The sequence below is a fragment of the Saprolegnia diclina genome (genome assembly GCF_000281045.1).
Source record: "Saprolegnia diclina VS20 unplaced genomic scaffold supercont1.99, whole genome shotgun sequence".
NCBI classification, from domain to species: Eukaryota; Oomycota; class Saprolegniomycetes; order Saprolegniales; family Saprolegniaceae; genus Saprolegnia; species Saprolegnia diclina.
The window spans coordinates 167718-178514 of record NW_008246166.1 but is presented as its reverse complement, the minus strand read 5'-3'; the positions used below and the strand labels follow the sequence as shown (position 1 = coordinate 178514).

The window sequence follows — 10797 nt, the reverse complement described above, 5'->3', positions numbered from 1 at the left end:
AGTGGGTACGCCGCGCGCGCGAACCCGATGAGTTATCAACGACATTGCTCAAATCGAGGTGTGAATCTTTGTATTTGAATATATGTTGCCGGGAATCGCAATCTTGATCCTGAGGAAGAGGCGATTGTCGCCACAAGTGCAGAAGACGAAGACTACGGCGTGCCAACGCGGTCAGTTGCATTTCTAGCGTTTTAAGAGCGCTTTGTATCTGTGGTCGAGCGTTGTGCGCGTTGTACGACGGCAACGACGACGAATCGCGGTGTGCTCTGCTCTCCAAAGTTTCTTCTATCACTGTGCCAACTTTGAGCGATTCCATTCCAAACGCGATGTTGCCGGCAAGCAGCATCGGCGTCGTGGCGTCTTGCCTCTAAGATAGCACTACGATCTTAGTTTCGCGTGCGTCGTGCGGCTAAGATGGCATACGATCTTAGTCTGGGGTGCGTCTTGCCTCTCAGATGGCACTACGATCTTAGTTTGGCGCGCATCTTGGATCGCGTCTCGTGACCGCTGTACGCCTCGCACATCAGCGCGACCTCCCTTTTCGTACTCTCCAAAGAGTGCTCTACTACTGTGCCAAGTCTTGGCCATTTCGTTTTCGAACGCAAAGCGGTCGATCGTCGAAACGCATCATAAGCTCTCTTGCCGTCGCCACTTAAGAGTATACGAGCGCAATTGGATATGTTTATCGAAGAGCGTTTATAGGCTTACTACTTGGCGCCTTCGTCTGTCGTCTACGTTGGGCTTGAGCTTCGAGGAAACGCGGCGGCCGTTGTCGGCGAGGAGCACGCCTTGCTCGGCGCTTGCGAAGTATTCCTCGAGGGTCTAGGGGCGCGTCGCAACCTCGAGCACGTACAAGAGCGCACGCTTGGTACCGAGCTTGATGTTGATGTTGGGCTCTTGATGAGCGCAAAAATCGGCGGCCGAGCGGACCCAAGTGCTCGCGCACACGCTTCGGGGCGACCTTGACCATGCGCTTGACGACGCGCATCGCTCTGCGGTTGACGACCTTGTTGGTGGCGTCCGTGACGCCCACAGCGAGCGCCGAGACAAGCGCCGCGTCGACCTTGACCGCGAGGCCAACTTGACGAGAGGGTTCTCATCGCAAGCGAGCGCCACGAGCGTCGGGACGACAGGCGCTTCAAGCGTGGTGACAACCCATGTCGACACCGGCGAGAGGCTGAGCAAGCCCGATGCTACCAGCGCCGCCGAGTTGCAAAGCGTCCATAAAGCTCCGTCGACGGCTGCACGGGATCTTGGGCCATCGCGACACCATGCTATGCGCTGCCAAGCGAGAGCAAGACCGTTGCTCGCGTGCACAAATGGAGGTCGTCGTCCGTGATGAGGGGGCGCGAAGGGCGTCCTCCACCGCGAGTACAGCCGACGCCGAGACCTTGGCACCGGTGAGAAACGCAACAAGCGCATCAAGGTTGGCCTCCTGGACGCCGCGCGTCGTCGACCCAGCCTTGTCCGTGAGCTCGGCAATGAGCGGGTCCATACTTCACAGTTGTGACCACTGCTCATGGTCACTGAAGTAATCTTCCGAACGGCGGTGCTGTCAAGCTACCCTGTAGCTTTGCGGGCCGTATCGGAGTCGATTTGAAACTCAACTGAAATGGGTGTTTCTATTGGCTCGTTTTTAAGTTCTTTATAGCCAATTACAAGACTAGTCTTATATAGTGTGCGTTCCAGTTCCCCACTACAACGAGTAGCAGCCCACAGACTCGCCAACCCCACGTAGCAGATATGTAGGCCTCTCTACACTCGCGCTAAACGGTGTACATGTCGTTTCCGACGCTGAACGTGGCGTAATCACGCGTAAATCCATTTTTCATTTTTTGAGGTGGAGGCACAATGGCTCAATTACTCTACATGAAATCGCGGGGTTTGAAAGCTCCAAGAACCCCAATTCCGGCTGCCACAGTTGGCTATGGATCTTGACCCGATGTGCGACCCGTTTGTTGGGCCCTGTCGTTGCTTGGGCGCTCACACCAAACTCAAACTGCCGAGCGTCGGTTTTCCCAAAATGCGGCACGATATTTCGATTGAAAATAGGTTGAAAGCGCGAAAACTGAGGACGCCATCTCGTTTTGTTGATGTTGGAGAGCGTGTTGCATGTGGCCGAGGAAGGCATCGCGCCTGCAATATGCTGAAAACGAGGCCTGGCTTCGCCGTACAGTATTTCAGTGTGACAAAATACACACTATATTCTAGCCAATCGCCAGTGTTCATGCCCAATTTCAAATTTTTCGTGGGCCATCGACGCGCAGGACCGCCAGCACGTATGTGGCAAGCCGTGCGCAGGCCTCGGGCCGCGGCTCATGCAACGTTGATGTAGGCGTGGCGCAGCTACAGCATCCGTGACGAGCCACCGATGCGGCCCTAGGGCGGAGCCCTGGCCAAATTTTTCGACGGCCTCTCGCGCGTCGGCCACGCGACCGCCTCCGTGAGATGCGCTTGTACAAGTTCCTCAGACCTGCGACGATGCTGGGAGCGACGCCACGATATCTAGCATCGTGAGCGCCACGGCATCACGCGCTTGCGCCTCCAGAACGGCCAGCGCTACGGCCGCATTCGACCTACGGCGGGTCGCGCGCTCGTCACTGCCGATGCACAACGTACATCTCTGGCGTCGACGCGCGACTCGTGTCTCGGCGCGAAGCTTGCATGCGGCTGGTCGCGCCGGCCGTCGCGCGCTGCACTCGAGTCCGTCGTCATGCCGAGCCTTTCATCTTCTTCGTCCTCCATGGCCGACTGCCGGTAGCTACCGTCAACACGCACTACTGACGGCGGCAAGACACGTGTCTTTGTAATCACCGAGCCACACAGAGATGCCAGGGACATCAATAGTCCGATACCACGCTCTATGCGCGGAGCCAGAGCGCTGGGATCATTTCAGTGGCCAAGGACAAGTCTGTCTAGAATTATGAAGGCTCAAAGCGCCATGCATTGGCTCGCGTTGAATATCTAGCTGATTTATGTTGGAATAAAACAATTGTTGACGAGTTTCAAAACAAATACTTGCAGGCCTTTGATAGCCACGTGCTGGATCGCTGTCACCATCTCGTCGTTCGGGCGGCTCGTGACGACCGCGACGTACTCGCTGAAGAGGATCCGGTCCTGTCGCAATGCAGCACTGCACCCGAGACGGACGCGATCTCTTGGACGTTGGACAATGCCATCGACGTCGTGAGCAGTCGCTGTATGAGGCACAGAAGCACTTCGCGCGATTGCTGGAGACTGCGAGCACGTTCTCCTGGACGAGGTCGTCCACCGTCGTGAGGAGCTGCGAGATGAGCTTGATCGATCGATCGAGCGGCGACCCATGCTCGTGAGAGATGCGCACCACCGGTCGCGCGGCGGACCTCGGGTAGGCGCGTCGCAAAGCGCAACAACATGCGAATCGATGAAAATTTCAAGCTTCGTGGGCGGTCGCTGGGTGACCTAGGCAACATCGAGGCAGACGAACCGAAACGGATCGACATTGGGCATGACACACTCGCCGAGCGTGCAGCGGTTCTTGCCTGAGAGCGAAATAAATTTTGCGTTTGTACGGCGATGGCACCGGCGTGCATAGCGACGTCGTAGTCACCGTCAGACTCGTCCAAGAGACAGTCATCGGGAGAGCCTTCCTAAGTTACATATTTAAAGAAGCCGTTGTCGAGTGCCGGCGGGAGGAACGCAATCACCCAGAGAACGCATTGGCAGATTGCGTCCTTGGAGTGGCGCGTGATCTGAATGATTTCGTCGCGCAGACCGTGGACAAGCGCATCAAGGTGCATGAGCTCCTCGCAGAGACCTTGAGAAAAACTCGACCGCGCGACCGACGACGACATGCTGCAGCCATCGCACGAGGTGCGAGTAGTGGTCTTGGTCCTTGACGAGCATACCACGCGCTTTGGGCGGGCCCATGTGACCCTCGGAAATCGGGTCGAGGAGCGGCGTCTGCAGGCGGGAGCGGTCGAGCCCGTCGTCTGGTGGATCGGGTCGCGCATGCCACCGAGCAAGATAGAGGCAATTGAGGCCATCTCGGGGCCGCGTAATATCAACAAGCGCAGCGTGGCCAGCCTCCTTCACGCGCGGGTGCGAGTCCGAGAGCGACGCCATGAGTTTGAGAATGACCTCGGCAAGTTCGAACCTAGCAACTTTGGCGCCCACGAGCCCATGGCGCCAAGAGGCAGAATGCTGGGTCGTCGACAGCGCGGAAGATCGAAGGCATACAGAATGAGAACCGTGCGCCACGAGGTTGTGCATGATGACCTTGGACGTGCCGTTGGCAGCCATGAGCGCGGCTGCGATGGTGTCTGCAAACGACATGAGGAGGATCGGGAGGATTACAATCACGTACAATTGTACAGCTCGAAAAGGAGGCCGAGGCGGTCGCAGAGGCGCTTCATGACGGACCAGGCGCCTTGGCAGGCGTTGGGTGGGATACCTTCATCGCACTCTTGAGGCACAGAGTGACCAAAAGCTGCTGGTGGGCAGCGATGCCATGGACCTTGACGACGGTCGAGACATGCGGTCACCAAACGTCTCGCCCGTCGTCGCAATCAGTCGTTATCGCGAGTCAACCGACTTTCATCCTACCGCAAAGCATGAGCGGCGATCCACCGCACGTTGGGCGGCCTTGAAGGAGATCGAGAGCGTCGCATGAGCAGCTGCCGGCGCACGACCGGAGCGCCAAATGCATCGCAAAACTTGGCCATGAGCGTCGGCACAATCGTTTCGGGAAACTGCTGCATGCCATTGGCCAACGCCGCAGCAGGCGGTCCGAAAGAGGCGAGATGCGACTCGTTCTCGGCGCCATAGTCAAAGTGAGGGTAAACATCGTCGAGAGTATCGGCGTGGACGCAGCCAAGGTCGCCTTGGTGATTTTGCCTTGGCCGTCAAATGGCGCTTCGTGTGTTGCCTCCCGGCGCGGATGGCGAGCCTGTACGAGCGTCGAGAGCAGGCTGCGGTCATTGACGATCCAACGACAAGAGTGCACCAGCGCAGATTTGCTGCAAGACAACGTCGGCGATACTCGAGACGTTCAAAGTTGCTGGCGTCTCGAGGCATCGTTGCCACGAGCGACTGGATGCGGTTGCACAAGACGAGCGCTTCGCCGTTGCCGACAGCAGCAAACGCGAGAGCGTCGAAAAATCACGCGATGCGGCGTAGAGCTTGGTCCCTATGTACGCATCCGTAAGACCCGGCACCGTGTGAAAAGGACGTTGACGTGGTCACGCACCGTCAGCTCCATCTCATCGTCCTTGGCCGCCTTCGCAGCCGGCGGCGCGAGGTCGACACAAACCAGCCTTGAGACGCGTGCACTAGCTCACAAAGCCGTCCTTGCGTGCGCCGTGCATGACAAGCGGGTGGTGCGACAGCACGAGAAGCGCGGAAAGAGCGCGAAAATTTCTACCTCGTGTGTCGCGGGCAAACACGGAGCCTAGTCAATCTGTGAGACGCTAATAGCGCGAAGATGCGTGGTACCTTGCGCCTAACGCGAGCCAGCACTGCGCAGATGAACGAGGTCCGGCCAAGCATGACGTGGACCATGCGCGTGCGGCCACGGTGGGTGACTGCCGAGAGCTCGAAGCTTCGGTCGTTGGTAACTTCAGCGCATATCGCATCTAAAGCGACGTCGAGCGAGAGGTTCGCGACGGGCGAGAGGTTCTTGATGTCGTCGCGGCCAGCGGTCTCGGTGCTGGCTTCCGTGTGCAAGCAGCAGGACGTCAAGCGTGACGTGCTGGAGAAGAGAGGCGTTTGGCTTTGCGCTGCGAGATGTCGCGCACGCACCGAACGCGACGCGGCGCGCACAGGGCCTACTGCTGCTGCGGCGGCGGCGGCGTGGCTCGTCGTCGCGGCGCCCAATTTGGAATTTCCCTTGCTGTTGTGTCCAGGTAGTATTATCCGGAGAGTTCGACTCGACACTGCGGCCGCGACACGGGTCGAGCCATTGTCCGCACTCCTCGCACCTGCGCTCGACGTCGTCGAGTTTGTCTGAGTACATAGTGCGTCGACTATATACCTCACAGCGCATAGTCGCTCGACGTAAACGCAATGGCCTTTCTACCGCAACGGCGCCGATGGCTGCCACGCCGCTCTCAGCGTCACCTTCGTCGTTCCTGGGGTGGCATCGGTCCCCGACATGATAATTGACCCATGTCCTCGAAGACCCTCGATGACGTAGGCCGTGGCATTCGCATGCTGCATGAGGACGCAGCAATCTTTGTTTAGCTGTTGAGCCAATGCCCTGTATTGCAGGGATGCGTGGCGAGAGAAGAGCATCGGTCACACGAGTTTCTCCGTCCACAGCGCTTACAACCGCCATGCCGTGCGACCGAGGCCCTGCGCGCAAATTTCGGAATGGGCAGCGCTCAGGGCTTCTACACTTCTCTTTTAAAAGCACTGCATTTCGCCTTTGTCGTGCTCGCTTTTACACTTGTTTTTACACAACTGCACCTTTGCGCCAAAATGGGACATTCTCCGAGTGCCACGTCATACTAATCGACATTTTGCGACCTCCGACATAAGAGGACGCATAAATACCATCACAGGCGATATGACGCTAGATCATCGCGAGTGCGGAAGCCCGAGCATTGTGAGCTACAAGCACGTCGCTCCAATCGCTCTACAGGATGTTGTTGTTGGAATGAGTCTATTGAGATATTATTTCCTACAGGTTTTTCTGTTTGTGTTTACACGGTGCGTTGCGAGGCGGGCGTCTTTTGGCGAGGGTGCGTATTTTTGGTGATTTGTTGTGGGAGGTTTTCCTTCGAGGCTAAGTGAGTAACGACGCCCTCTTGGCCAATCCCGAACGGGTTACGGCACGGCGGTTCTTCCGATTGGGTACACCGCGCAGAGGCAGGAGGTCGGCCAATTGAATTTGCATGCGCGCAGCTGGATTTGAACCCGCTATCCGTTCGAGCTCGAATTTAAGTGGAACGCCTCGACCCTCGCTCTACAGGATGTAGTATTTTCATAGTGTCTTCTATCGCTGTGCCAACTTTGTTGGGCGATTCCATGTCAGGCGTGATGTTGTCGACAAATGGCGTCGGCGCCGGGGCATCCTGCCGCTAAGATGACACTACGGTCTTTGTTTGGAGTGCCTCTAAGATGGCACTACGATCTAATTCGTGCCTCTCAGATGGCACTACGATCTTAGTTTGGCGCGCATCTTGGATCGCGTCTTGTTATCGCTGTACGCCTCGTACGTCGATGCGACCTCGCTTTCCGTGCCGTCCATAGCGTCCTATACTACTGTGCCAAGTCTTAGCCATTTCGTTTTCAAACGCAAAGCGCTCGACTCGCGCGGCCTGAGCTCGCGGATGCTGCACCGGATATCCGGATAATATGGCTAATAATACGCAAGTTGTCGCGGTGCGGTGCGTTCTCGATTGCGATTTGATGGCCAGCGTTGGTCAAAATACAAAATGGCTCCTACGCCGTACCGTGATAAAGTTTGCTTTGCTTAGCACGGAGCACCAAGTTGCACCGTCGTGCGCGGCCTACAGCGCTCGAAACTCGTGTCCAAAGTGATGCCGAATTGCACTATTTGCGGCATCATGACGAGCTTGTACATGGCACATGCCATTTTCAAGAAAGGATACGATGGAAGACACAACCGCAGCCTTCATGAAGAAGCTTGGCGACGCTCTCGTTTACGAAATGCATATATCCATGTCAGTTTCAGTCCCAGTCATTGCTAAAATTCAATTTAGAAGGAGATGGAAACGCGCCACTAAATCTTCGCGACGAAACGCACGTTTGTTCCCGCGATTCTTGTGTGCCCGTCCTTTCCATGGCCCCGTACGAAGTCACGGCTCTCGATGTCTGGGCGCTAACGATCACGATTTCGGCGCAGTCGCTTCCGATCTGGCAGCTCGGCTACTCGGCGGGCTTTGCGAGCTACTCGGTTGGCATGGGCCTCGTCGGCCTCGCCTACATCTGCCTCATTTCGTGTCTCGGCGAGCTTATGAGCGCGTTTCCGTTCGCCGGCGGCGCCTACGGCCTTGCGCGCTGCACGCTCGGCTTTAGCGTCGGCTTCCTCGTCGCGATCTGCGAGATCATCGAGTACGTTGTCTACTCGGCCACGGCCATGGTGTCGTTCACAACCATCTTTGTGTGCATTGCCCCCGACTCGGCCGGCTTGGAGCCACTGGTCTGGGCGCTACTCTACGCGTTCAGCCTCTTCGTGTACATCCGCGGCGATCGCTGGTTCTGGTACGCCAACTTCGTGCTCGCGTTGTCGTGCCTCCTTGTCACCGTCGTGTGGCTCCTCGGGTCCCTTGCGTTTCTTGACTTCGCCACGTACGCGCCACCCCCGACGCTCGTGCTTGGCGGCGCACACGGATTTTTCCGAGCGCTGCCGTCGGCCACGGGCTTCTTCCTCGGCGTCGAGGCCGTAAGCACCGCGGCGGACGACGTACAGAGCCCCCGCGCCACGATTCCAAAAGGCCAAGGCTACGGCATGCTGACGCTCTTTGTGACGGGCGTGCTCTCGGGTGTCTTTTGCGGCGGCCTACCCCCCGGCATTGCAGGCATCCCCAGTGTCGCAGCCACCACCGACTCGGGTAGAACGTTCTCACTGAAATGGCCCTCACAGTTCCGTAGGGTTTATGGCCATGTTTTCCATAAGTGAGCAAACGGCTTGCGTGTTGTCGATTCCGGGGGCGATCTCGACGGCGTTTGGCTTTATTTTTGCCTTCACCAAGCTCCTCACGGCCATCTCCAAGTCCAAGCTCATTCCTGCGGGCTTCCACCGCCAATACTTTATCTACAAAACCCCCGCCGTCGCCTTGGCCACCGGCATACTCGTTGCCTACTGCATCTGCCTCCTCGTATACTACGTCCCAAGCGTCATGAACCACATTTTTAACGTGTGCTGCCTCAGCGCCATGACCGCATACTCGACGCAGTGCTATGGCTACATCTACGTCAAGCGCCACTTCAAGCACATCGAGCGCCGCTACAAAAGTCCGTTTGGCGTTCCTGGCGCGATCTTCTCGATGGCGGTCTGGAGCCTCGTCATCCTCGGCGTGATTGGCTTTCAGGACGACGACGGCATCGCGCTCTGCAGCTACGTTATCCTCGCAGGCGTCGCGTTAGTCTACTACCACGCCTACGGGAAGCACCACCAGAGCTTCTCGGACGAAGAGAAGGTGCTCTTCATCACCCACGTCGCCAAATGTACGTCTTGCGTGGGATCGATCATGTAAAGTGACATGTGTCTAGTCAACGCCGGCAAGCGGTCCAAGCCGTCGACGAAAAAGTCAGCCAGCGCAGTGTCGAGCAAGCAGTCAGCCAAGACCCGGCGCTCGATCATCAAGGTCGAGGTGCGCACCAAGTCGAGCACAACTGGCCAAGGCTCAGCGGCGGGCAGTAGCAAGGTCGCCGTGAGTGCGGTTAGCGAATCAGCGCCTGAATAACTTTGCTACAAGGCCAGTACATGGATTTGCCTCCATGACTGCAGTGAAAATGACGTGGCATCTTGTACTGACTTCCAGTACAGTCGGTCGCCGCGGCGACGTTGTCGACCCACGCGTCTGAGAATGAAGTCGCCAACATTAGGAGCCATCCTGGTGGGATACTGCACGAGTGAAGAGCGCAGAATACATGCACGGCTGAGTCGCATTACGCTAAGCGCTTATTTTTTGGGCGACGGTGACTGGCGCTTGACGGGCGTGCGCGACCGACTCGAGCTCGACGAGCGCGAATACCGGCGACGACGCGACCGGCTGCGGCGAGGACTGCCGCCACGACGGTCCATCGATCGACGCGGACTAAAGCTGCGCCGACGGAAATTGGGACTGCGGCGACGGGGGCTGGGGCTACGGCGCCGGCCCATGGGACTGCGTCGTCGAGGGCTTGAGCTCCGACGACCACGGCTCGGACTGCGACGACCACGGCTCGGACTGCGACGACCACGGCTCAGACTGCGACGGCGAGGACTGAAACTACGACGGCGAGGACTACCGCTCCGACGACGAGGACTGGGGCTCCGACGACGAGGACTGGGGCTACGACGACGAGGACTGGGGCTCCGACGACGAGGACTGGGGCTCCGACGACGAGGACTGGGGCTACGACGTCGAGGGCTAGCGCTTCTGCGGCGAGGACTGGCGCTACGAAGTTCGCCTTCCGGGCTGCGGTGACGAGGGCTACGACGGCGCAGGCTTGCCTCGCGTTTGTTCGGGCTCGGGGTGCGACGCTTGGGGCTAGCACGGGTACCGGGTGCATTTTCGTGCGCGCCGTTCTGGCGGCTGCGGGATCGGCTCTTCCGGTCGCTCGCTGGCTCTCGACGAGCGGCCCGCGCACTTTCGTCGTCGCTGGAATCGGAGGACGCGTCGGACGACGATGAACTCGATGACGACGAGCTGGATGACGGAGACCGCTTGCGTCGCTTGCGCTTCTCCTTCTTACCCGAGGAAGCATCGCGCAGGCGGCGACGCTCTGTGGTCTCCTTGGCCTGCTGCTTGCGCTCAAACTCTTCTTGCCGCTCGAGCCGCTGCGCCGCTTGCGCATCGAAGTCAAAGCTCGCACCGTCGCGGTACGTGCTGCGAATGCCAAACGCGTCCTTGAGTTGCGCGATCTGCTTCTCCTTCTGGACCGCGCGGGCGTGGCTGCTCGCGCCCTTGTCGTTGCTGTCTCCGTCCTTCTCCGCCTTGGCCTGGAGCTGCTTGCGCAGGGCGTCGCACTTGTCGTCGATTTCGTCGTCATCACGCCTCGACCCTCGCTCTACAGGATGTAGTATTTTCATAGTGTCTTCTATCGCTGTGCCAACTTTGTTGGGCGATTCCATGTCAGGCGTGATGT

The 10797-nt window shown here is 58.3% G+C and overlaps 3 protein-coding genes across 3 annotated transcripts; 1 reads left to right on the top strand and 2 right to left on the bottom strand.

Moving 5' to 3' along the window:
• Positions 1 to 2467: 2467 nt before the first annotated feature.
• Positions 2468 to 4394, bottom strand: SDRG_15714 (hypothetical protein; the record flags this gene model as incomplete). The annotated part of the gene is made up of 8 exons (XM_008621896.1): positions 2468 to 2576; positions 2620 to 2693; positions 3019 to 3117; positions 3165 to 3197; positions 3248 to 3325; positions 3639 to 3782; positions 3832 to 4301; positions 4346 to 4394. 8 exons carry the CDS (start codon positions 4392 to 4394, stop codon positions 2468 to 2470), a joined length of 1056 nt encoding a protein of 351 aa, XP_008620118.1.
• Positions 4395 to 7717: 3323 nt separating this feature from the next.
• Positions 7718 to 9463, top strand: SDRG_15713 (hypothetical protein). The gene is made up of 3 exons (XM_008621895.1): positions 7718 to 8555; positions 8596 to 9171; positions 9217 to 9463. The coding sequence occupies exons 1-3, from the start codon at positions 7784 to 7786 to the stop codon at positions 9408 to 9410; spliced, it is 1542 nt and encodes a 513-aa protein (XP_008620117.1). The 5' UTR covers positions 7718 to 7783; the 3' UTR covers positions 9411 to 9463.
• A 349-nt stretch (positions 9464 to 9812) lies between these two features.
• SDRG_15712 (hypothetical protein) lies at positions 9813 to 10741 on the bottom strand (the record flags this gene model as incomplete). The annotated part of the gene is made up of 3 exons (XM_008621894.1): positions 9813 to 9917; positions 9958 to 10106; positions 10147 to 10741. 3 exons carry the CDS (start codon positions 10739 to 10741, stop codon positions 9813 to 9815), a joined length of 849 nt encoding a protein of 282 aa, XP_008620116.1.
• Between the last annotated feature and the right edge of the window lie 56 nt (positions 10742 to 10797).

What these genes read in the sequence shown, in the direction of transcription:
- SDRG_15713 (XM_008621895.1), top strand. Translation starts at nt 7,784, where the DNA reads ATGGCCCCGTACGAAGTCACGGCTCTCGATGTCTGGGCGCTAACGATC. An exon ending in CGCAGCCACCACCGACTCGG is followed by an intron (nt 8,556 to 8,595) that starts GTAGAACGTTCT and finishes ACAGTTCCGTAG; the next exon opens with GGTTTATGGCCATGTTTTCC. An exon ending in CATCACCCACGTCGCCAAAT is followed by an intron (nt 9,172 to 9,216) that starts GTACGTCTTGCG and finishes ACATGTGTCTAG; the next exon opens with TCAACGCCGGCAAGCGGTCC.